Source organism: Haliotis rubra, unplaced genomic scaffold (genome assembly GCF_003918875.1).
Source record: "Haliotis rubra isolate DU_JTF1 unplaced genomic scaffold, ASM391887v1 Scf19, whole genome shotgun sequence".
Taxonomy (NCBI): Eukaryota; Metazoa; Mollusca; class Gastropoda; order Lepetellida; family Haliotidae; genus Haliotis; species Haliotis rubra.
In genome coordinates this window covers 3043497-3071119 of record NW_025765891.1, presented here as the reverse complement: position 1 = coordinate 3071119, position 27623 = coordinate 3043497, and the positions used below count along the sequence as shown (strand labels likewise).

The following is a 27623-nucleotide window of genomic DNA, read 5'->3' as shown; positions in this document are numbered from 1 at the left end:
CCCGCCATGGTATTGCAGGAATATTGCTAAAAGCTGCATAAAACTACAAACACTCACTCAATTCAGATTCTTGAATATTCCGGCATTAACAGTACATCGAAATTGTCACCTAACACAATGACTTCACTGCCATTGGTTAAGTGCCCTCTCTCACTAAAAACAGGCTTTGATGACTGGTATACAAAAGCTCCTCATTATTTAAACAACAAAAAGGTTGTCTTGGCATACACAAAAAACATGAGGGGAAGACAAATACATTCTTATACTTAGAAATTAAAGCTATATCTGCGTGTAGGCTTCGACGAAAATCCAGAAGTGTCATAAGAACCAATTGGAGAAGAAGTACACCTTTTGAGAACAAACTGAGTTAAAACGAGAACAAGGAGGGGATGAGCAAATTCCGGTCTGCAAACCCTAAACACCTTGTGTTTGCGAACAATTATCAACCAAAGAAAAAGGCTGGAGTAACTGACACATACCGCTTAAAAAGGATCTAACAAAATCTTACTTTCTCAAACGTATACCGCATATTAAATACATTTTCTTTCTCGCTAGAAAAACCAACAAAAGGAGAACATATCCCTTTTAATAACAGACCTAAAAGCTTCAGGAACAAATTCGGAAGCCTAAGAAACCGAAAATCAGTAATGAGGCAGAGTTACTTCCCGTGCTTTACCTCTGAATACACTGTGCCAAATATAGTTTTGGCCATCTTGAACTCTCAGCGTCCTTTTGAACGAAATACGAAAACCTTCCACACTTTCTGTTCAGGGAAGGGCGCAATAAGTGTGATCTGGTTGATTGGCATTTTAGGTGATGAATAATAAGAATAGTATGATACTTTATGGATAAAAGATATTAAAATAAAGAAGTCGTTATCAATAAGGTATCCTGCTTTCTTTCCTTATTGGAATAAGTGTGATATGTCAGAAAAGATGATAATTTGCATGATTCATTTTCTTTAGCTCCCTTACGAGCCCCACATGTCTGTTGGGTGTCCATTCATATATCCAAAAACTATTTCTGCTTGAAAATAACAAACAAAAACTGTTATGTTGTAAAATAACAATTTTATTACGAAATTAATAAAGAGTAAAGTAAAGTAATAAACAATAAACTTCAATAGTGCGGTGGCAGTGCAATACACACACACACACGCACACACACACACACACACACACACACACACACACACACACGGTGACTCATGATAAATGCTCATAAAACACCACTGGTCACATGTCAAGAACAGTGCTGTGTCTTTATAAATACTTTAGTGGCTAATTCACCACTCCATAAATATCATTCAAAGCATCCTGGCAGGGTCTAAGTCTTATACTTCCAAAACCCAGCTGCAAAGATTACCCAAAATCACCCTCATAAATTAATTAAGCTCTTTCCTTACACTGAGACATCTGTAATCAATACATATAACACAGGGTGGTTCTTCAACAACAGACCCAGATGCATTAGGGTTGAACACTTACACGTATTAACTCTATTCAGAAAGAAACTTGAAATAAGTACTCTTTCACAAGCTGGACTCTTAGTCCGGGCACTAAAGCAAATATATCATAATATATCAAATGGTGCATGTAAAGTTTATATTGCTAACTATGCTAATAGATAGGAATGAAGACTAAAACTATAATTTAGTTTTCAGTCCTCCTGGGGACATAGAGATTACGTCACTCAAATAACAGCATCTTTCCTTCTGGCTTCCTCTGGCTTTAGTATCAAGAGGTGATCTCAAGAAAGCGATGCCTGAGGCGTGATGCCTTTACGAAACGAGAAGAAAGAAGGTAGGCAGTTAACTCGTAACAAAGGGTATACAAGGATATGAAATCGTATCAATTCAAATTAAAGTGAACACAATGAAAATTAGAACACATCTTTGCAGATTGGCAACATTGTTAATGTCGTTGCATCATGGTAAGTGGTTGGTATTGTTGCGTTGTTCTCAGTGCTATTCCTTACGTACTTGCTCAATGTGAGCATTCAACTGCTTGTACCGTGACATGATCAGAAAAGCCAGATCAAGAATGTAGTATCATAAATGTAAGCACTTAATGTTATAGCACAAATAAATAGATAAATATAGCAATTTCAGCACTTACCAAGATCAATAAGTGAACAAAACAATACAGTTCGGAGATTATTGTGTGATGTATGATTTGTGGTAACATGATTTTTCAAACTGTGAATCTAGACTTGTCCAAGACTCGTGTGTTTACTTCAACTATTTGTTAGCTGAACACTTTTTTGTAGGCGGGCAAAAAGGTAGCCAACAGATGATGTAAGCTTAGACTTGTCTCCACAATCTATAGTTCTCCTCTCCTGAAAACAATAACTTACAGTCAACAATTAAATCACCAACGCTTATCAATTCAAGGATGTCCAACATTCTTGTTAAAGTCCTCACGAAGGTGAAAGATCACAGGGAGATTATCGGAAGGCTTTGTTACTGGGAAGTAGGAAATCTTAGGGGTTTTGTTCTTTAGATCCCATGAGCATGTCCTAATGAGTTCCACAATGAAGATTTTCAGAAACATCCTTGCAAACTTTTCTCCTGGACATGCACGACCACCTGCTCCAAAAGGAATGTAGTGGAATCGTTGGGCACTCACACGTGTCTTCTTCTTCATTTCATTCCAGCGTTCAGGTTTAAATTCTTCATTGTCTTCAAAGAGTTCAGTGGTTTGATGAGTGTCTCGGATGCTGTAGATGACTGACCAGCCCTCTGGAATCTGGTAGCCCTGTAGGTGGAGAAAAGGAGTGTATTAGTTGCAATGCCTCTGCAGCCAGCACGGAGAACTGTACAAAAACTATTGTCATTAAACTATTATATATGTTGTGCTATGTAGAGTTTGCATCCCTTAGGTTTGTAGGAGCTGACCACAGTTTGAATATAAGAGTTTACCAGAATAATCATTGTTGTTGATAAAACCATATCTCATGTGTGTTTCAAGAAAGTTGTAAGAGTTCGATGCATTCGTCATTTTTTTGTCATTTAGAAAGTGCTCAAATGTAACACATGTTATATTTAGGATTACAGTTTATCTTTAAAGAACATATATTAGTACTTTTTCTTTGGTTGAGTCCATCCGGAATTCGACCCACACCCTCAGAGTCAGGCACCGAATTGCCAGCCCACAAAGTCAGTCGCCTAACCCACACAACCACCGGGGCTTCCACAACATGAAAGTCTGACAACTGGTAGTCTAATAATGTCATTGTGTATTCATATTTGTAAGTTGTCATGTTTTGGGGGCTTGAAGTCATCATACTGGGGATATTTCGAGACTTCGATAAAATGATGGGGCCAAAATGCAGCCTATTTTTGATGGATGGGAGTCTACCTAATAAAAGTAATAGAATATGTACTTTTCTGAGAAAGAGTAATCCCAAATATAACATGCGATATAAATAATTCAGCGGTAAAGCATCTCGAGTAATTCAAGGCATTTTGTTTTTGCGCTGCAGAACAAAATGTTGGTACAAGAATATATTTCCAGCTTACGGGAATATTTAAGGGACAAGAGTTGGTGGCTGCGTGTTTGCTTTACCTCAATCTCCATTGTCTTCTTCACCCTCCTGAAGCCGCCACCAACAGGCGGATACACTCTGAGCACCTCCTTCACCACGTGATCAACGTAGGTCAGCTTCTTTAAATTGTCAAAAGTCAGCTCTTCTTCAGAACTTAATAGTCCATTCTCTTCCAGTTCTTCCTCGATTTGTTTTCGAACACCATCATCGTTACCTAAAGCCAGTAGTGTTGAAGTTGACGTGCTGGAACTAGTGTCGTTTCCTGCGAACCATAATTCCAAGACTGCATCTGCCATTTGGTCTGCGGTGAGTGCGGCAGCCGTTTCATCAAGATTCTTCAGTTCGTCAACGAGGGACCATTCTTGTGTTTCTCTGTTAAGTCTTTTCTTGATTTCATTTATGAGCTGTTCTCTTGCTTTCAGACCCTACATCAACAGAAACAGCTCATTTTCAACCTACTTGAAAACATGTAAAAATATGGAACCAGACTGAACTTCACCATAACATCCAAAGAGTGATACCTATCATTTGCCCTATCGCTCTCATCTCCTCAAACTTATTTGAAAGGTTAAACTTGCCTTGGCCAAAACGCGATCACTTAAAGGCTGCCGTGATAAACCTCGAATACAGCTGTCTGTGCCATGACATATAGCAGCATTAACATACTCACTCACATCATATGATCAAAGACCAGCAATTCAATTTGTTCTTGTTTGCAGCCCTGCAACTGTGTAGTATGGTAAAAAATCACATACCTTGGACAATCCTGACCCAGGTAGTTCCCATGGCAGTGAAAACAAGTTGCCAGTGAAAGTCTGGAAAGAGCTGATTATTGCCTCCAGGTTGTGATTGTCAACGTCAAATCCAATAAGGATGTTGGCAGCAAGAGACATCGACAAACGTTTGCAAACATCTGTCCCCAGTTGCTCTCCCTTATTGCACCAGTCCAAAATATGGTTTCTGACAAGTTGTTGAATTCTTGGGACATGTCCTTGTATAGCTGCAGGAGCTAAAGCCCGGAGGAGTAGCTTCTTCCTGATCTTGTGGCTGTCAGGACATGCGTTTAGTAGTCCACCGGGTCCCATTAGACGTTTGAGTGCTTTAGGCCAGTTGCTCTCAACAGTGATGTGCTCACCCATCAAAATATGGCGAACATTTTCAGCTCCGATGATTCTGATGGTAGGTTGTCCGAGAAGGTGAGTCTTGTATACATGGCCGTACTGTTGCCGCCGAGACAGGTAGTAGTCAGAGCCCTGAAGGGGAAAAAATAGTATTTTTAGTACAGTTGAACTTGATATCTGTTGAGGACGTCCTTATTAACAAAGGGACCTTGTTGAAGATAATTGGTAATCAAGATGATTTGACTTGAAATGGCAATGACGAGATAAAGGGGCTTCATTGGAACTGATTTGTTTACTCTTACGTGCAGATTCCCAACTTGAACATATAAGGTAACCAGAAATCAGTCTGCAAAAGAATTTGATATGACATCAAACGACAAAGAGGGGTGGTGGGGTAGCCTAGTGGTTAAAGCGTTGGCTCGTCACGCCGAAGACCAGGGTTCGAATCCCCACATGGGTACAATGTGTGAAGCCCATTTCTGGTGTCCCCCGCGGTGATGTTGCTGGAATATTGCTAAAAGCGGCGTAAAACCAAACTCAGTCAGTCAGTCAAGCGACAAAGAAATGAGATATAAGTAACAATTAACTACGTTTACAAATTGAGATAGATCACAACAAAGGGATTATAATGGCAGTGCACAATAGAGTGGCAGTGCAAAATCAAAGGCAGTACACACAAACAACGAGCATAGTAATAATGAAAGTGTTGATCATACTCACTGCATGTCTGTTCAGGCTTCCAAAATAGGCCTTGGGTGAGTATCTAAGGTGAAAAGGCATCTTTTTCTCCTTGTAACGCGTGATGTAATGTGAGAAGACGCAAAAGCACGCCCCTTATATAGTGTAACTGTTTTGGAACTTTCCATGATGTTCTGGGTTAGACCATACTTCAGTTTTGGTACCTTGTACTACCTTCTAGAACACTCAGTCTAAATATAGCACAAGTCTAAATATAACACAATATACCCCTACTGAATGTCAACAGAAACAATGTTATACACTCGAAACAGTGTTACACAATAAATAACACTGCCACGTAACGCTACACATTGAATAAACTACCTTACCAGCCACAAAAAGATCGTTTGAATCTAGAGTAAATCTGGAGAAATAATATATTAATACAAAGCATGACTTACTTTAGTTATTAAGGAGAGTGTCTCGCCCAACAATGGAAAGCCCATGGACCCTGGGGGGAGGGGCAGTTTGCTGCTGGGGTCCCCGGCATGTTCATAATACCGACGCCACAGCCAGGTTGTGACGATGATGGCGAGAAAGGATACGAACACGAATCGCGAAACGTCATCGAGGATACCGTCGTGGTGGTCTACGGAATGTACCTCGGCCTTTTGCTGCGGCTCACTGTAAATGGAAAGGTTCAGTTCTTTAACCACTGAGTAATTTACCTTCACTTGCTGGTAATCTATAGCCCATTTTTACACTGCATTGTCCAAAAATAGTTTTCTACTTTTAAAGATATGTACTAGCTAGTTTTACCTCATTTTGTGATAATCTCGTAATTTTACTGTCCTTCGTTGACAGGGTTATATATATTATGTGTATGTATTATGAATTTAGAACTAGTTTAGTCACGATTTGGCTGAAATATTGCCGATGTGACTTTAAATCTTAACTCACTCACTCTTTAACCACTGAATTGAAGTCATAGAGTGAAATGATTGTCAAAATAGAATACATTGTCTTGACTTTGACTTGCCTAAGTCTACGTTTATCCAAGCATTGCGTTCTGTCGAATCAAACGTCTATGTGCTTGCAACAGGGGCACCTCCTGATTGATTGGTAAACAAGAATGACATGACTGACTAATCAGACCCAGCATATTAATTCTATATGATAAGACAACAAACATACTTACCATGTGTTGGTGGCTTTCTGTTCTTCACCAATGAAATTCCAACTCTTCTCGGGAATCAGCAATTGGTTGAAAGCCGTCTCCTGCACAATGTAGTGCACCGATGCCATCTTGAAAGGAAGGTAGCATGTCAGTCACTAGCTGCAGACTTGGTATATATATCAGGTGGGAGCCAATGAAAGCCTGGATGACTAATACTAAGTTCGTAAAAACATAGGTTACAATAACAGAAGTTCACCTGTTTCTGTCCCTAATGTCAGCATTACATTGATACCATTCCTAGACCTATTTTCAGCATTTTTTTTTATAAAGGCAGGAATGTTATGGATGTAAATATCTTTATTGTAATGGACACGACGTTTTGAAGTAGGGGCGGTGGGGTAGCCTAGTGGTTAAAGCGTTGGCTCGTCACGCCGAAGACCCGGGTTCGAATCCCCACATGGGTATAATGTGTGAAGCCCATTTCTGGTGTTCCCCGCCGTGATGTTGCTGGAATATTGCTTAAAGCGGCGTAAAACCCAGTCAGTTTTGAAGTATATTCTTACTCTCGCAACAGGTGAATGTGATGAAGGAATAAGATTATACTTCGAAACGTCGTGTCCGTCATCAATAAAAATCTGTCCTTTGTGTGTATCACTTCTAAATGCCATTCAAAGACTCAACATTGTTTAATGCTGTACTTGCGATACATATAGTGACGACACTACTTGTGCCATACCCACATGAATATGTGTCAACATCTGAAAACTTAAACTAGCAAGAAATGTCTCACCGAGAGTACTCGCTGTGCTTATATTTCATCTCAGCGAGATCTACAAATCGCAATATTTAATGATAATTTTCTTAAACGTAGATTTCGTTAAGCGAAGTATTGATGTCATTCATCTCGGCCTGAACGCTGACGGTCCTTTACGTCATTAGTTTGCTGGTGTGTTCTGGCCAATCCGCTGATATCGATGGATGGCAACCAGTGTCTCTTGCAATAGCCGAATGGCAGAATCTGTGGCAGGATCGCCAGAAGCGTTCGAGGACATGTTTACTGTGACTGATTAGGTACCAGATACCCACCATCAGATTCAGCCCGCTACAGCATTATTTGATTGTTTTAGATGAAGCTATAAACCTTTGATAGACATTGCCGTGTTGACCTCGGCTCATCTGCTGCTTTAGGACATTGTCTCTAGGTTGTAATCACTATCTTTCAGAATGATGTCCACCATTAACGTTGGTTCACCAAACCTTTCTTATTATAAAGTATCTTAAAGTCTCCCTTTAACATATCATCAGTCTGTGAATAAGGTTACCCGGTACGTGCTGCCCACGTGTGCGATTGGTGCTATAACTGGCCAGGTGTTGGTCCATGGAGTATCACGCAGTGCATTGATCTGCCACTGATGAAAAGCACAAAACATTTTTAGAATATTTGTAACAAACATTGTTTACTTTAACAACACCAGATTACTAACATTAACACGTCGGTACATACTGTGAAGGAAACGTGGATATTTTTTCAGGGCTGGGTAGGGTTGGCTTCGTGCCAATCATCATCTTTCCATGGCAGTACAATCAAAAGTAATCGTGACTTTTACTACCGAGTATAAAATGTTATCACAGGTTTTACGATACAGTAACGATCAACAGTCCATAGGAACAGCGCACCCGGTATATGGGAGTAAGCCACAACGCGAGGGGGTAAACAAGCAAGTTCAGTAGCGAGTGTGTCCGCATTGCACGGAGGCAGGCCTGACACCTCTTCATTGAGGTCACTCTGGTTAAGATCAGTCCATGTCCGTGCTGCAGGCTTGTTGAAGAGTGAGTGAGTGAGTATGGTTTTATGCCGCTTTTAGTAATATGCCAGCAATAGCACGGCGGAAGACACCAAACTGGCTTCATACATTGTACCAATGTGAGGAATCGAACCCGGGTCTTCGACGTGACGAGTAGACGCTTTAACCACTAGGCTACCCCACCGTCCCGTTTGTTGAAGAGCTCATCTGATGTCGTAATCGTCCCAGTGTTCAGTGGGTCAAGAATCAGGGGGTCTTGTAACATCATAGTAACACATTAACACTATTCTGATTGTGATACTGCTGTACAGCTCGAGTAACGTTTTTTCTGCTACACTCGAGACGTTGACGTCGGTGGTGTGGCGTCAGAATTGGCCGTCTGGCTGAACGTCTTGCACAGATGCCATAGACATGTAGACTGTTCTCGCAAGCCCGCCTCTGTTGTCAGATATGTTCGGACTTTAGATGTTGCTGGCTGGGATCTGTGACGGTTCGCGGTTCAAATTCACCGTATTGAGGTTACTGGAGGGCAGCCACTACGAAATGATATTAAGCATCTGATGCTTTGACTTTTAAGTTGAACGGTACCGGCCATTTTTCTAGAATACGTCAGGCTTCTTGCAAAAATCGTGCAATTTGAACAGCAATTGTTTGGTTAAGCGTCGTCGACCATTTGTACACAATTCCTGGTTCAAATACAAATATTCGTTCACAAGATTACCATTTTATGCCACAAAAACTTTTGCCTCTGTTCGTGGGATATACTTTCGGTGTGGGACTGACTGTGACTATAAACAGTATGACCTGAGGGCGTTGGGTGTACATAGGTGTGGGGCTGGCTTTGACTATAAACAGGATGACCTGAGGGCGTTGGGTATACCTCAGTGTGGGGCCGGCTGTGACTATAAACAGTATGACCTGAGTACGTGGGGTATACCTAGGTGTGGGGCCGGCTGTGACTATAAACAGGATGACCTGAGTACGTGGGGTATACCTAGGTGTGGGGCCGGCTGTGACTATAAACAGTATGACCTGAGGGCGTTGGGTGTACCTAGGTGTGGGGCTGGCTGTGGCTATAAACAGGGTGACCTGAGGGCGTTGGGTGTACCTAGGTGTGGGGCTGGCTGTGACTATAAACAGGTGTGGGGCCGGCTTTGATGACCTGAGGGCGTTGGGTGTACCTAGGTGTGGGGCCGGCTGTGGCTATAAACAGGGTGACCTGAGGGCGTTGGGTATACCTAGGTGTGGGGCCGGCTGTGACTATAAACAGGATGACCTGAGGGCGTTGGGTGTACCTAGGTGTGTGGGGCCGGCTGTGACTATAAACACAGGATGAGCCTGAGTACGTGGGGTGGCTGTGACATCAGTGTGGGGCCGGCTGTGTGTGGGGCTATAAACAGGATGACCTGAGGGCGTGGGGTATACCTCAGTGTGGGGCCGGCTGTGACTATAAACAGGATGACCTCAGGAGAGTATACGTGGGGTATACCTCAGTGTGCCTGGGGCCGGCTGTGACTATAAACAGGATGACCTGAGGGGGTGGGTATACCTCAGTGTGGGGCCGGCTGTGACTATAAACAGGATGCCCTGAGGGCTTTGGGTATACCTCAGTGTGGGGCTGGCTGTGACTATAAACATGATGGCCTCAGGGAGTTGGGTATACCTCAGTGTGGGGCTGGCGGTGACTATAAACAGGATGACCTGAGGGCGTTGGGTGTACGTGGGTGTACCTAGGTGTGGGGCCGGCTGTGACTTAAAAAGGATGACCTGAGGGCGTTGGGTATACCTCCGTGTGGGGCCGGCGGTGACTATAAACAGGATGACCTGAGTACGTGGGCTGTGGCTATAAACAGGATACCTGAGGGCGTTGGGTGTACCAGTGTACCCTAGGGGCGTGGCTGTGACTTGTGGCTATAAACAGGATGACCTGAGGGCGTTGGGTATATATCTCCGTGTGGGGCCGGCTGTGACTATAAACAGGATGACCTGAGTACGTGGGGGTATACCTCAGTGTGGGGCCGGCTGTGACTATAAACAGGATGACCTGAGTACGTGGGTTTGGTATACCTCAGTGTGGGGCCGGCTGTGGCTATAAACAGGATGACCTGAGTACGTGGGGTATACCTAGGTGTGGGGCCGGCTGTGACTATAAACAGGATGACCTGAGTACGTGGGGTATACCTCAGTGTGGGGCCGGCTGTGACTATAAACAGCATGCCCTGAGGGCTTTGGGTATACCTGTGGGGCAGTGTGGGGCCGGCTGTGGCTATAAACAGGATGACCTGAGGGCGTTTGGTATACCTAGGTGTGGGGCCGGCTGTGACTTAAAAAAGGATGACCTGAGGGCGTTGGGTATACCTCAGTGTGGGGCCGGCTGTGACTATAAACAGGATGACCTGAGTACGTGGGTCATACCTCAGTGTGGGGCCGGCTGTGACTTAAAAAAGGATGACCTGAGGGCGTTGGGTATATCTCAGTGTGGGCCCGGCGGTGACTATAAACAGGATGACCTGAGTACGTGGGGTATACCTCTGTGTGGGGCTGGCTGTGACTATTGTCAGGTATTGATTACCAACTGGACGTTAACCGTGCATCATTTCGTAAAAATCTTGTGAAAGCAACCAACAACAAAGCAGTGTAATCATAGAGTATTGTATTAAATACAAAGGCAGTATACAAAACCCTCATTACAACAACAGAGGCAATAATAACATTCATCTCACAACGGTCAGTTTCCCATATTATGACCCATGATACTGAGACCAACCTGTAGGTCATGTACTCAGAGGTGACGTGGTTGATAATAACATCTTCGTTGGTTATTTAAAGATGGACCACAAGTACCTGAGCACTATCCCCAACAACAAGGTATAACGTGTGACCACTGGCTACATGAAAGCACTAGTCAAGATCAACAAGTGACCAAAACAATGGTGTATCTGTTGCAAAATGTGGTGAACAAATCGCAATATTTAATGATAATTTTCTTGGAACGTAGATTTCGTTAAGCCTTCAAGTATTGATGTCATTCATCTCGGCCTGAACGCTGACGGTCCTTTTACGTCATTAGTTTGCTGGTGTGTTCTGGCCAATCCGCTGATATCGATGGATGGCAACCAGTGTCTCTTGCAATAGCCGAATGGCAGAATCTGTGGCAGGATCGCCAGAAGCGTTCGAGTTGTGTTTACTGTGACTGATTAGGTACCAGATACCCACCATCAGATTCAGCCCGCTACAGCATTATTTGATTGTTTTAGATGAAGCTATAAACCTTTGATAGACATTGCCGTGTTGACCTCGGCTCATCTGCTGCTTTATGACATTGTCTCTAGGTTGTAATCACTATCTTTCAGAATGATGTCCACCATTAACGTTGGTTCACCAAACCTTTCTTATTATAAAGTTATCTTAAAGTCTCCCCTTTAACATATCATCAGTCTGTGAATAAGGTTACCCGGTACGTGCTGCCCACGTGCGATTGGATTGCTATAACTGGCCAGGTGTTGGTCCATGGAGTATCACGCAGTGCATTGATCTGCCACCTGATGAAAAGCACAAAACATTTTAGAATATTTGTAACAAACATTGTTTACTTTAACAACACCAGATTACTTCATTTAACACGTCGGCATTATATACTGTGAAGGAAACGTGGATATTTTTTCAGGGCTGGGTAGGCTTGGCTTCGTGCCAATCATCATCTTCCATGGCAGTACAATCAAAAGTAATCGCGACTTTTACTACCGAGTATAAAATGTTATCACAGGTTTTACGATACAGTAACGATCAACAGTCCATAGGAACAGCGCACCCGGTATATGGGAGGTAGCCACAACGCGAGGGGCAAACAAGCTTAAGTTCAGTAGCGAGTGTTAATCCGCATTGCACGGAGGCAGGCCTGACGCACCTCTTCATTGAGGTCACTCTGGTTAAGATCAGTCCATGTCCGTGCTGCAGGCTTGTTGAAGAGTGAGTGAGTGAGTATGGTTTTATGCCGCTTTTAGTAATATGCCAGCACAGCACGGCGGAAGACACCAAACTGGCCTCATACATTGTACCAATGTGAGGAATCGAACCCGGTCTTCGACGTGACGAGAGTAGACGCTTTAACCACTAGGGCTACCCCACCGTCCCGTTTGTTGAAGAGCTCATCTGATGTCAGAATCGTCCCAGTGTTCAGTGGGTCAAGAATCAGGGTCTTGTAACATCATAGTAACACATTAACACTATTCTGATTGTGATACTGCTGTACAGCGCTCGAGTAACGTTTTTTTCTGCTACACTCGAGACGTTGACGTCGGTGGTCTGGCGTCAGAATTGGCCGTCTGGCTGACAACTTGCACAGATGCCATAGACATGTAGATTGTTCTCGCAAGCCCGCCTCTGTTGTCAGATATGTACGGACTTTACTAGATGTTGCTGGCTGGGATCTGTGACGGTTCGCGGTTCAAATTCACCGTATTGAGGGTTACTGGAGGGCAGCCACTACGAAATGATATTAAGCATCTGATGCTTTGGACTTTTAAGTTGAACGGTACCGGCCATTTTTCTAGAATACGTCAGGCTTCTTGCAAAAATCGTGCAATTTGAACAGCAATTGTTTGGTTAAGCGTCGTCGACCATTTGTACACAATTCCTGGTTCAAATACAAATATTCGTTCACAAGATTACCATTTTATGCCACAAAAACTTTTGCCTCTGTTCGTGGGATATACTTTCGGTGTGGGACTGACTGTGACTATAAACAGGGTGACCTGAGGGCGTTGGGTGTTCCTAGGTGTGGGGCCGTCTTTGACTATAAACATGATGACCTGAGGGCGTTTGGTATACCTAGGTATGGGACTGGCTGTGACTATAAACAGGATGACCTGAGTACGTGGGTCATACCTCTGTGTGGGGCTGGCTGTGACTATAAACAGGATGACCTGAGTACGTGGGGTATACCTCAGTGTAGGGCCGGCTGTGACTATAAACAGGATGACCTGAGGGCGTTGGGTGTACCTAGGTGTGGGACTGGCTGTGGCTATAAACAAGGTAACCTGAGGGCATTGGGTGTACCTAGGTGTGGGGCCGGCTGTGACTATAAACATGATGACCTGAGGGCATTGGGTGTACCTAGGTGTGGGGCTGGCTGTGGCTATAAACAGGGTGACCTGAGGGCGTTGGGTATACCTAGGTGTGGGGCTGGCTGTGACTATAAACAGGATGACCTGAGGGCGTTGGGTGTACCTAGGTGTTCGGCCGGCTGTGACTATAAACAGGATGGCCTGAGTACGTGGGGTATACCTCAGTGTGGGGCCGGCTGTGACTATAAACAGGATGACCTGAGTACGTGGGGTATACCTCAGTGTGGGGCCGGCTGTGACTATAAACAGGATGACCTGAGTACGTGGGGTATACCTCAGTGTGGGGCCGGCTGTGACTATAAACAGGATGACCTGAGTACGTGGGGTATACCTCAGTGTGGGGCCGGCTGTGACTATAAACAGCATGCCCTGAGGGCTTTGGGTATACCTCAGTGTGGGGCCGGCTGTGACTATACACAGGATGACCTGAGGGCGTTGGGTATACCTCAGTGTGGGGCCGGCGGTGACTATAAACAGGATGACCTGAGTACGTGGGTCATACCTCAGTGTGGGGCCGGCTGTGACTTAAAAAAGGATGACCTGAGGGCGTTGGGTATATCTCCGTGTGGGGCCGGCGGTGACTATAAACAGGATGACCTGAGTACGTGGGTCATACCTCAGTGTGGGGCCGGCTGTGACTTAAAAAAGGATGACCTGAGGGCGTTGGGTATATCTCCGTGTGGGGCCGGCTGTGACTATAAACAGGATGACCTGAGTACGTGGGGTATACCTCAGTGTGGGGCCGGCTGTGACTATAAACAGGATGACCTGAGTACGTGGGGTATACCTCAGTGTGGGGCCGGCTGTGACTATAAACAGGATGACCTGAGTACGTGGGGTATACCTCAGTGTGGGGCCGGCTGTGACTATAAACAGGATGACCTGAGTACGTGGGGGTATAATTCCTCAGTGTGGGGCCGGCTGTGACTATAAACAGCATGCCCTGAGGGGCTTTGGGTATACCTCAGTGTGGGGCCGGCTGTGACTATACACAGGATGACCTGAGGGCGTTGGGTATACCTCAGTGTGGGGCCGGCTGTGACTATAAACAGGATGACCTGAGTACGTGGGTCATACCTCAGTGTGGGGCCGGCTGTGACTTAAAAAGGATGACCTGAGGGCGTTGGGTATATCTCCGTGTGGGGCCGGCGGTGACTATAAACAGGATGACCTGAGTACGTGGGGTATACCTCTGTGTGGGGCTGGCTGTGACTATTGTCAGGTATTGATTACCAACTGGACGTTAACCGTGCATCATTTCGTAAAAAATCTTGTGAAAGCAACCAACAACAAAGCAGTGTAATCATAGAGTATTGTATTAAATACAAAGTATATAAACTCTGTCAAAAAGAAACGCAACCCCTGTCCTCAGATATGAAAAAATTCGTTTGAATGAAGTTATTGCTTCCAAACTAAATGTTATTCGAATGTATTGAAATTATACACGTAATTAATGAAGATTACCATCCAAACAACTGCATTTGTACGCATAAGTGTATTTTATTGCTTATTCCGTCACAACGCATGAAATGACCTCATGGTGACTTCGCACAAAAAACACATGCAAATCATGAAAATGGCAGTTAATGTAGGGGTGTATAAAAGCCCATGTGCTTTCGTATTATATTCATTCATTTGTCGCATGAAAAGCTGTGTGAAAAATGCCACGATTGAGTGCTGCTGACCGAAATATCGCCATTGGTCGTGTTCAAGCCGGAGAAAGTTTTGGAACTGTTGCACGGCACCTAAATGTTCACAAAACAACGATATCCCGACTTTGGAGCCGCTACAACAACTTCAATTTGACCAACGATCGCCCGAGAAGTGGAAGGCCAAGAATCACGACCCCCTTCAAGATCGGTACATCCGGGTCCATCACCTGCGTAATCGGCATGCTCTACCAACCGTGACTGCCACACAAATACCAGGTTTGAGGAGAGTGTCAGCTCAAACGATTAGGAACCGTCTGAAAGAAGCGGGTTTACGTGCCTGTAGACCAGTTGTTGACCTGTACTACGCCCCCTACATCTCCGCCGACGACTCAGGTGGTGCAACAACGTAAGGATATGGACTTTACAAAACTGGAGGCGCATCTGGTTTTCTGATGAATCCTGTTTTCTTTGCAACATCACGACGGAAGAAAACGTGTGTATAGGAGACGTCATGAACGTTTTGCGCCCATCTGCGTCCGACAGGGGACAGATTTGGCGGAGAAAGCGTTATGGTTTGGGGATCCATCTCATACAACCAGAAATCAGACTTGGTGATCGTTGAAGGGAACCTGACAGCCCAACGTTACATCAACCACGTATTACAGCCTCACCTTCTCCCGATTATTGACCAACAGACACAGATTTTTCAACCAGACAACGCCCGGCCTCATACTGCACGTGCAACAATGAACTTTCTGCAGAATTCCAACGTCAATGTCTTGCCATAGCCCTCTAAATCACCAGACCTCAACCCTATTGAACACCTGTGGGATACTCTGGGTCGACGCGTACGTCAACGTCAGCCGCCGCCACAGACGCTGCAACAGCTCGGCGTTGCACTGCAGGAGGAGTGGAGAGCCATTCCCCAGGAAAGAATCCGGCGTCTTATCCGTTCTTGTCCAAGGAGATGCCGTGCAGTGATTGCAGCTCGTGGTGCTCATACGAGATACTGAGAAAGACGCCCCCTGGTGACAAACTGGTGTCTGTGAGATGACTTTTGAAATGACAATTTTAAACATGCCCATCTTGGTTATTATTCTGCCAAATTTCAGACTTCTGTCTTAAATAATAAAATGCTGTGTCGTCTTAAAACTTCAGATCAAAATCTCTAAAATACAGGGGTTGCGTTTCTTTTTGACAGAGTTTATATATGATAAAGGTTACTAACAAATGGCTTAAACGTACTTTTTTAACTACCAGGAACTCAGATTGTCTCTTCAATCTGGAGTTCTCCTACCATAAAAAAAACCCTTTGCAAATCAAAAGTGCTATATGTACCATTACATCAATATCACCAGAATTTGATAATCGGTGGACAGCTATCCTGTTTGTTGCACAGCCTTGTCAAAGTCCTTACGAAGGTGAAAGGTCACAGGGAGATTATCTGTAGGCTTTGTAGCTGGGAAGTAGGTAATCTTAGGGTTTTTGTTCTTCAGTTCCCAAGTACACATCTTTATTATTTCCACAATAAAGATTTTCAGAAACATCCTTGCAAACTTTTCGCCCGGACATGCACGAGCACCTGCCCCAAAAGGAATGTAGTGGAACCGTTCGTCACTCAGACGTGTCTTCTCGTCCATGCCATTCCAGCGTTCGGGTTTGAATTCCTCCTTGTCTTCAAAGAGGTTGGTTGTTTGATGCGTGTCTCGGATGCTGTAGATCGCAGTCCAGCCCTCTGGAATCTGGTAGCCCTGTGGGTGGAAAACACAATGAGCATAAGAGTGAAACTGAACGGTATCTATGTTACATCCCCTTCATGATGTAAGTGGCAATAATTGTGACCCCCCACCTGCAGAGGTATGGCCATAATCATGGCAAACCGGGATTCGAACCAACAGTGACACGGATCACCCTTCATTTCGGATCACAAATATTAAACCAGGGATTTGTCTCTGGTCAGTTGGGAGTGCAATCAAAGCTTCCTGCACACGATAGTAATTTCATAGTCTGTTTTAATGATGTTGTTTAATGTTGGCATCAACTGTGCGTTGTGACGTACATCTGCTGAACACATTGCCAATCAGTCGCCCTGTTCCAATACGATTGTGGTCTCAAATCTTAGCTTAGAATCATATCTACATGGCCGTTGATATTATTATGATGATTTATGCTTTTTTCAATAAATGGCTCGTGTAGCTGTTAAAAAAGGTAAATCAGCATCTCAGAACAAACTGAGAAGGTCCTTTGGCATTTTTCTAATGTCATTTTACGGCTAGGTGTTCTACTATGTGTAATTATTATAAATGGCTCTTAATAACTCGATATAGCTAAGCACATTCAGAATTTGTCTCGTCACGATATGGCTGTGTTACCGATATAACGTTAAATTTTACCTCAGCAGAATTTGTCAGCAAATTCCGTAGTAACAGAAGCGAATATAGACACCAGCTCCTTTCGGCATTTTTCTAATGGCAGAAATCATCATAATTGTTGATGCCTGGCAGGTCAGGGTATGGAAATACGTGGGATGCTGTTACGTCTAAAAGACAAAACATAAACTCTAAAATATGCAATACCCTCTTAGGTATAGTGGTAACACTACTATCTACACTCGCCTTTCGATCGACCACATCTAGATTTTAAATTGATGAATAAAACAGCCAAGCCCTATATATGGTTGTGAAACTCAAGCACAGTGAGGTTAACAAGTTCCAGCCAGGGTGAAGCAGGAATCTCCGGCTCATAATCAGTCATGGACTCAAACAAAGGCTGAAACACAAATGAAAATGTCATATGTGTGGAGATGTCCACTCTATGCAAACAAGACTGTTGATGAACGTCGACAAAAGCTAGTAAAGAATAAGAAATTGTGTTTCAGTTGCCTCAAATCCAAACATGACTCCCTCACTTGACGTTTTTAAAACTCATCCTAAGACCTATCTCTTTGGGAGATATTAAAACTGACTGTTGTGTGCGCTTAGAACATTCCCATGAGCTCGTGGTGTGGAGATCAGCGCTATACAAACGTCCTGATTATTAAATTATTATATATGTTGCTTCAAAATATTTTACATCAAATCAAAACATACAGTCACAAGATGTGTACTTCCAATTGGTTCCAGTCTTTGCCTTTGGTTCGAATGGAAGAAGTTTTCGGACAGCTGCGCCACTTGACTGCAAGTGACATTGCACTAGCACTTTTGCCAAGGATCTTGGTCGCGAAGGAAGTAAACATCCAGTGACTGAAAACTCTCAGTTCCTTGGAGGAATCAACTGTGCGCAAAGTCTCTCCCAAAGACAACGCTGTTCATGATTATGACGCAACATGCCTTCATGTCAAAGAAGCATGGACAGTTACTTATGATGCATTACGCTGCAGACCACATACCGTGCAATCTGAATGGTAACTTATCAGAGATTTTAATATTCAAATATCGAGTCAACTGAAATACAGTTGTTGATAGGTAGAATGTTCGAGAAGGGCATTTACAAACTGATGTTGTTTCAGACCCAGATAAGCAACCGTGTGTGGTGTTGACATCACTAGGCTGGCCGCTCATGAGGCTTGCTGAAGGTGAAGTCACAACAAAATATTCAACCTCAGGTCTATTTCACTATTACTCTTGGCAAGTGTTTACATGATCAGGTTGTAGAAGTCCAGCGGTGTCCTATTGAATAAGCTTCAAGACAAATGCAGTCTGTTCTTAATTAAAGTCTGATTGATGGAGACTACGAAGTTGTGGAGGCGCGGGAACGTAATTTTGCTAAATAACTGCATCATTGTGGAGAGAAGATTTAAGTCATTAGCTAAGCGCCTTGTACGTAACAGTTACTTTGCTCTTCCTTGTAATACTTTGAATGGTTGCATTGCTAAAGGAGATTCACACAAGTTAACTGGAGAGGAATCTACAGTAGTCTCGGTATTAACCGCAATGCTGTATGTAGCGCTGAGAGATGACTGACAAGAGTGCATTTTTGGACTGACTGGAACAATGTCACACAAAATATCAGCAATGAAGCAAGGAGATTCAAACCTATTGTTCTGGATCACTAAAATTGAGACGGCGACATGAGCCATCACTGTCAACGTGGACTGTCGGGAAACACATAAACCTTTCTTTTTCTTGATTTCAAGGCTCTTAATTCTTGAAACAGGAAGAAAGCACATGGGTGACAGAAATACTGATTTATACTGGTGCTGAGATGAAACATGTGCTAAACGCTGTGACAGGCTGCAAAAAATATTTTCAAGGAGTTTGAAGTATCAAGCCTGCTCAACCCTGCAGACATTTCTTTTTGGTGTGGAAAGGGGTTTGTCGCTGTTATTTACAATCACCATGTAAAAGCTTAATTCTATATGAGGCTCACATTCCCACTGCTCATGGTGTCTTGCAACTTATGATCTCAACTACGTGTCAGCGATACTGGATGATAAGTGCAAGAACAATGACCAAATAAACCATCTGTGATTGTCTGGACTTTAGAAAGCGACGTGTACTACCCTTTGTGGCTATAAATGGTAGATTTACCTCTGTGTCGTTTCAACGCTTTAGAGGGTACATTATAAGTTGTCGCATTGTGATGAGGGGTATACGGGGTTTTATGCGTCCCTCGCTAGGTTTTATCCACCGAGTTGGATGCGTCCCTCGTTAGGTTTTATCCGGTGGATAAAACCTAACGAGGGACGCATAAATCCCCGTATACCCCGGATCATAATGCTACAACGAATTTATCTTACCGAATGTTTAAATCTCTCATTTTGTAAAACATAACATTACAAAAAAAACTGAAATTCAATAATATATTTTACTAACATGGTACCGACTAGTCGATCCGAACCACAGGTTCACGGTTCACTGACTGCCGTGGACGCATAGGTTTTTTCCATGGGGCGGGGTATAAATGGTTTACAAATATTTATTCATCAATGGTGCTTGGGTGGTGTACGGCCGTGCATCGGGCATATATGGTAATTTGTTCAGGGTCACGTGGACCAATCAGACAGAGATCAAGGCTTTTACATAAGGTAGGATAATCGTTTTATACCAGTGCTGATTAATTAGGGTCCATTTTTTTGAAATTCCGGTAAAGGTCCGTCAAGTGGGGATGCCTTTTCAGTGTTTGTGGACAAGGGCCATGGGCATAGAACTTGCAGATTCTGGCCCTAAGACAATTTATTATCAGACTAATGGACTAATTTCAAGGGAGCAGACAATGAATTATCCCAAAGTTTGTTTGTTTATTGTTTAACGCCGCACTCAGCAATATTCCAGCCGGGCCGGGATATACTCGAGTCCAGACAATCCAGGGATCAACAGCAAGACCATCGATCTACCCAAATCGGATACGATGACATGTGTCAACCAAGTCAGCGAGCCTGACAACCCGATCCCGTTAGTCGCCTCCCACTGCAAGCATCGGTTTCTGAAGACCAATTCTAACCTGGATCTTCACGGGTCATCAACAATCTGGTGACAAGCTAATGTTATTGAAGATCATATGTACAGTAGATGAGTATCTCCCAGAACTCACTACTTGACATGATATTGCCGTGATAATCTAGTTTTATCAGTAGGCGATCTCGTGGAAACAGGGAGCTAGGTATAGTATGTACTATCTTCCCTTGTGATACATGATGGGGGGATTCGGCTGTGAAGAGGAAATCTAAAATTAATGTGTATGCTTGTTCTGCATCGAAGATATGTGTGCTCGAAGAAACTGTCTCAGCTCAAAGTGACTTTATGTAATCCATGGTTTATTACTCAAAATCAAGAAGTGTTCTGAGACCATGAATTGTGAGGGGTGGTTATGTTTGAGATCAATTTATTTGTTTAATTAACGCATTACGCGCTTTTACGTTTACGCGGGAGAGTGGAAAATGCGAGGACCATGGCTTGGGAATCAAACATAAAGGTATGATTAAGGTACAGTGCGTGTTTGCACGGAGGAAACTGAGAAGTATGCAATGTTTCAATGATTCATCATCTCAGAGAGGTTAAGAATTCAATCATTCGTTATTTTAAAATCTCTGTCTGGGGTCATCAAATACGTTCCCTTGATTTTCTTGCAACTCAATGGAAACATTGAAGATGTATTAATGTTTGCTTTACCTCAATCTCCATTGTTTTCTTCACCCTCCTGAAGCCGGCACCAACAGGGGGATACACTCTGAGCACCTCCTTCACCACGTGATCAACGTAGGTCAGTTTCTTTAAACTGTCAAAAGTCAGCTCGTCTTCAGAACTCAACAGTCCATTCTCTTCCAGTTCTTCTTCGATTTGTTTTCGAACTCCATCATCTTTACCTAAAGCCAGTAGTGTTGAATTTGCCGTGCTTGAAGTGGTATCATTTCCTGCAAACCATAGTTCCAAGACTGCGTTTGCCATTTCGTTTTCTGTGAGTGAGGCAGCGGTTTCATCAAGATTCTTCAGTTCATCAACGAGGGACCACTGTTGTGTCTCCCTGTGAAGTCTTTTCTTAATTTCCTTTATCAGCTGTTCTCGTGCTTTTAGACCCTACATTAAAAGAAGCAGGTAAAAGTCAACTAACTTGCAAAAACAAGTGTTGAATTTTACAAAAGTATAGGAATTTTGAATTTTGAATTTGTAAAGGTCAACATTGCATCGAAACAGGGCTTCGCTGCATTGTTGTGGACCAACTCTCATCTCAGCAAATACTGTGTAGCCAGAACCCAATGATCAATCGACTTTTGAGGAAGTGGGGTTCACATTTGTCTGAACAAAACTGGATTACTTGCAGACATCCGGTTAACATTACCTCATTTATTTACATTGCAAAACCGAAATGCGAAACGCAATATAACAATTTTTGTGAAAATCCATGTACAAAGACCTTTTTGCCTAATACAAAATGCATATACATACTTTGGACAGTCCTGACCCAGGCAGTTCCCATGGCAGTGAAAACAAGTTGCCAGTGAAAGTCTGGAAACAGCTGATTATCGACTGCATGTTCTGATCATCAACGTCAAATCCAATAAGGACGTTGGCAGCAAGTGACATTGTCAAGCGTTTGCAAATATCTGTTCCGAATTGTTGCCCTTTGCTGCACCAGTCCAAAATATGGTTTCTTACAAGTTTTTGAATTGTTGGAACATGTCCTTGTATAGCTGCAGGAGCCAAAGCCCGGAGGAGTAGCTTCTTCCGGACCCTGTGACTGTCAGGACTTGCATTTGTTAGTCCACCTGGTCCGAGCAGACGTTGGACAGATCTTGGCAGACTGGCCTCAACATTGACGTGCTCCCCCATCAAAATAAGGCGTACATTATCAGCTCCGATGATTCTGATGGTAGGCTGTCCCAGAAGGTGTGTCTTGTATACGTTGCCGTACTTTTGCCGCTGAGATAGGTAGTAGTCAGAGCCCTGAAGGGGAGAGAATGGTACGGTTATAACCTCAAAACAAAAATATATTTCCTCCACTGCATATTTCGGCGAGAAATTTCAATGCTTCGCGAAGTAACATTGTTTATGAAATATTAAAGATGGATACATTGCTTAATCAACGTTTTGAAAAGAATGATACTTTGTGAATTCCTGCACATGTTGAACTGCATGTAATGAGACCAACTTGCAAACTCTGGCGTACATTATCCGCTGTCTGAATTCAGACTCAAAGCAGCTGGCAACAATTGTCGTATGCTGAGGCTACTGGCCTACACACGAACAGAGTTTCACCTTTTGTGTAAAACCAGCAAGACCATTCGTTAGCTGAAGAATAACTACTGCACTTCATCTTGGACGCTCAGGATTAAATGCTCACAGCACTGCCATTGACACTACTCATCACAGTGTGAATGAGTTCGTATGTAAGGTAGGGCGGTGGGGTAGCCTAGTGGTTAAAAGCGTTCGCTCGTCACGCCAAAGGCACGGGTTCGATTCCCCACATGGGTACAATGTGTGAAGCCCATTTCTGGTGTCCCCCCGCCGTGATATTGCTGGAATATTGCTAAAAGCGGTGTAAAACCAAACTCACTCACTCACTCACTTATATGTAAAGTTGCAATATTTCATCCATATAGCGAATTCACTGGAATTACAATACCCCGAGACATCGAAACGGTAACTCAATGGCCACAATCAGAACTTGCGGCAGACAGGTCATTTTCTCGATTCACACTTTTGGGCCCCACATATTGTACGGTTCAGTTCGATGTTACATTTCGTGGTTGCATCGGGCTAATTTTACTTTAGAAATCTAAAGATTCGTTTACTACTGTATTTTAACGGATTTCCTTTTGTGCATTTTCATGGAAAGAGTTCTACCTTAAAGAAATAGTAATTTATCTTGCGGTTTGATCTTGAAGCAGATTAGTTCATCATCTCATTTATATAACTCGGTTTGCTATTTATCAGGGATATTGAATGTATTAGATCTTTAATTGTCGAAGTCGCTTAAATCATGTCTCGCGTCAACACGGGTGTATGTGACATGAGCATGTGTACTGCTCTATGCCGCACTCTGCAATATGCCAGCTACATTCTGCTATATGCCAGCTACATTATGCTATATGCCAGCTACATTATGCTATATGCCAGCTACATTATGCTATATGCCAGCTACATTATGCTATATGCCAGCTACATTCTGCAATATGCCAGCTACATTCTGCTATATGCCAGCTACATTCTGCAATATGCCAGCTACATTCTGCTATATGCCAACTACATTCTGCTATATGCCAGCTACATTCTGCTATATGCCAGTTACATTCTGCAATATGCCAGCTACATTCTGCTATATGGCAACTACATTCTGCTATATGCCAGCTACATTCTGCAATATGCCAGCTACATTCTGCAATATGCCAGCTACATTCTGCTATATGCCAGCTACATTCTGCTATATACCAGCTACATTCTGCAATATGCCAGCTACATTATGCTATATGCCAGCTACATTCTGCAATATGCCAGCTACATTCTGCTATATGCCAGCTACATTCTGCTATATGCCAGCTACATTCTGCTATATGCCAGCTACATTCTGCTATATGGCGGCGGTTTGTAAATAATCGAGTATGGATCAGGTAGTCCAGTGATCAACAGGATGAACATCGATCTATGCAACTATGATACAATGACGTGTCAACCAAGTGAGCGAGCCTCACCACCCGATCCCGTTTGTCGCCTCGGAACACCAATTGTAACCCGGATCTTCGCGGGTTAAAAACCTTTCTACATAGAATAAGTCTTAACACAGAAACATGCAAATTCATTTTTAAAAATGTTATATACTCACTGAGCATGACTTACTTTGGCGATTAAGGACAGCGTCTCACCCACCAAAGGAAAGCCCATGGACCCTGGGGGGAGGGGCAGTCTGCTGCAGGGGTCACCGGCATGCTGGTAATACTGACGCCATAGCCAAGTTGCCATGATGATGGCAAGCAAGGACAATAGCACGTACCGCAAGACGTTATCGAGGATACCATCGTGATCGGTGAAGATGTTCTCGACATTCTGCTGCAGTTCACTGAGGAAACATTACATATTAAATATTTTTCAGCAACTAATATTATCGAGTGAAACGAATGTCTATAACTGCTGAGCACACGGACTCACTAATGACTTTGTCCAGACATTATACACTGACGACTGTGTCCAAACATTATACACTGACGACTATGTCCAAACATTATACACTGACAACTATGTCCAAGCATTGTACACTCAGGACTATGTCCAAACATTATACACTGACGACTGTGTCTAAACATTATACACTGACGACTGTGTCCAAACATTATACACTGACGAATGTGTCCAAACATTATACACTGACGACTGTGTCCAAACATTATACACTGACGACTGTGTCCAAACATTATACACTGACGACTGTGTCCAAACATTATACACTGACGACTGTGTCCAAACATTATACACTGACAACTATGTCCAAACATTATACACTGACGTCCATGTCCAAACATTATACACTGACGACTGTGTCCAAACATTATACACTGACAACTATGTCCAAACATTATACACTGACGACTGTGTCCAAACATTATACACTGACGAGTATCGTCAAACATTATACACTGACGACTGTGTCCAAACATTATACACTGACAACTATGTCCAAACATTATACACTGACGACTGTGTCTAAACATTATACACTGACGAGTATCGTCAAACATTATACACTGACGACTATGTCCAAGCTTTATACACTGACGACTGTGTCCAAACATTATACACTGACGACTATGTCCAAACATTATACACTGACGACTATGTCCAAACATTATACACTGACGACTGTGTCCAAACATTATACACTGACAACTATGTCCAAACATTATACACTGACGACTGTGTCCAAACTTTATACACTGACGACTGTGTCCAAACATTATACACTGACGAGTATCGTCAAACATTATACACTGACGACTGTGTCCAAACATTATACACTGACAACTATGTCCAAACATTATACACTGACGACTGTGTCCAAACATTATACACTGACGAGTATCGTCAAACATTATACACTGACGACTATGTCCAAACATTATACACTGACGACTATGTCCAAACATTATTCACTGACGACTGTGTCCAAACATTATACACTGACGAGTATCGTCAAACATTATACACTGACAACTATGTCCAAACATTATACACTAACGTTCATGTCCAAACATTATACACTGACGACTGTGTCCAAACATTATACACTGACGACTGTGTCCAAACATTATACACTGACGACTGTGTCCAAACATTATACACTGACGACTGTGTCCAAACATTATACACTGACGACTGTGTCCAAACATTATACACTGACAACTATGTCCACACATTATACACTGACGACTATGTCCAAACATTATACACTGACGACTGTGTCCAAACATTATACACTGACGACTGTGTCCAAGCATTATACACTGACGACTATGTCCAAACATTATACCCTGAAACGTTATATATACTAAACAAGCACCTCCACGAGAACACGAAAGACACTGAATACTAATCGGTTCCTGTACATTAGACACCCGGATACACCTGAAATGTTAGTGTTTTCTGTAATGATGTTGATACGACTTGTGAACACAGATCGGAACTGGGCTCATGGAACTAAAGGTTCGGCGTCAAAATTCGCAAACCAAATACATTTGTTTACATGGGAATTGAGTATTGTGTCATTTATCCCGATTCTGATGGCTCTTAAAAATACTTTGGCCACAGAGTAAAGGTGTCTAACCTTATCTACACCATGTTGTCCGTTATTTCTTAAATATGGTCCAACACGTATCATGTATGAGATGGAAACTATTTTAAACGAGACGGTAAGTTACTCTGGGTGGTGGCACACGTGGGTTGTGATGGGTGGTTTGTGGTTCTATTCCTGATGTTGGAACTACCACGTGTTCTATCTACAGTATATCAATGTGATCACTTGAATAACACGGGTTCAGGTCAAAATGTAAAAGTAACTTTACTGAGGAACACGAAGGAGAGACAGAACGTGCACTATAAAGACGGGACTACTCAAAACTAGGACACACCCCGACACGCACCAACATAAACCAATATACATCGATATACACCAACACACTGACACAAATAGGCTAAGGACAGTTACACTGAATAGAAGCACATGAACACTCACATGCACGCACGCACGCACGCAAGCACGCACTCACACACAACGTGCACAATAAGTATCTCTATTACATGTAAACCATGTTTGTTTCAGTGAATTTTACTTTCTCACTTAATTTCTGAACATTCTTCGTCGCAGTCTCAGTAGGGCATTGAACAGCGTCCGACATGGCCTTCATCGCCGCATCTTGTGTGATGTTTGTTTAAGTTTGTAGAGGGTGTTGAGTACATGTGTACCGGGTGTTGAGTGTCGCAATGATCGATCAGTCTTACATATTATATTCCCACATTCACATCAACCACAAAATTACAATTTTATTCTCCCCACAGGCGAAATGATGTGTTTGATCTTAGATTACATTAGACTGCAAGGCGCCGTTGTATTATATATATAGGGGGATGTAGATAAGCTTTCTTACCTGCATATGTAGGAACACGAAGCAAATAATCCCGACTCTGCCATTTCTCGTGATATGATAAAATTCCAGTCCTCATGTATTTGAGAAACACGTCTACCCCGTTCCTATATTTGTAGACAGAATACGAGGGTGTAACTCCAACAGTTGGAACAGCTCTATGACCCGACTGGGTCACTGAATCGCTTTCGCTCACTGGGTCACGAGGCCAGCCTTCTTCAACCTCTACTCTCAGTCGTGAAGTGAATAGACCTTTCCTCAACCGAACTCGAACACACCCAGCAGTAGGCACACATAAGATATGCAAAAGACATGCTTTAATTTGACGGCTTGTCATGTTATGGAGACTAGATAATACTAAATGTTGCGAGTTCTTGTGGTTAAGCGAGACAGAGAACGATCGATAACTGAAGATCGAGGTGATCCTAAGAACTGTATATGCCACTATAAT

General features: G+C 43.1%; 3 protein-coding genes across 3 annotated transcripts; 1 reads left to right on the top strand and 2 right to left on the bottom strand.

Moving 5' to 3' along the window:
• Nucleotides 1–1788: 1788 nt before the first annotated feature.
• On the bottom strand, nucleotides 1789–6650 carry LOC124274379 (cytochrome P450 26B1-like). Its single transcript, XM_046709759.1, has 5 exons — nucleotides 6544–6650; nucleotides 5807–6029; nucleotides 4302–4799; nucleotides 3567–3971; nucleotides 1789–2756 (listed from the first exon to the last, which is right to left on the bottom strand). Exons 1-5 carry the CDS (start codon nucleotides 6648–6650, stop codon nucleotides 2388–2390), a joined length of 1602 nt encoding a protein of 533 aa, XP_046565715.1. The 3' UTR covers nucleotides 1789–2387.
• An 880-nt stretch (nucleotides 6651–7530) lies between these two features.
• Nucleotides 7531–14380, top strand: LOC124274297. The gene is made up of 5 exons (XM_046709640.1): nucleotides 7531–7574; nucleotides 9155–9306; nucleotides 9440–9626; nucleotides 10456–10845; nucleotides 13105–14380. Exons 1-5 carry the CDS (start codon nucleotides 7531–7533, stop codon nucleotides 14378–14380), a joined length of 2049 nt encoding a protein of 682 aa, XP_046565596.1.
• A 1942-nt stretch (nucleotides 14381–16322) lies between these two features.
• Nucleotides 16323–27305, bottom strand: LOC124274380 (cytochrome P450 26B1-like). The gene is made up of 5 exons (XM_046709760.1): nucleotides 27176–27305; nucleotides 24378–24597; nucleotides 21990–22487; nucleotides 21216–21620; nucleotides 16323–16856 (listed from the first exon to the last, which is right to left on the bottom strand). The coding sequence occupies exons 1-5, from the start codon at nucleotides 27217–27219 to the stop codon at nucleotides 16485–16487; spliced, it is 1539 nt and encodes a 512-aa protein (XP_046565716.1). The 5' UTR covers nucleotides 27220–27305; the 3' UTR covers nucleotides 16323–16484.
• Between the last annotated feature and the right edge of the window lie 318 nt (nucleotides 27306–27623).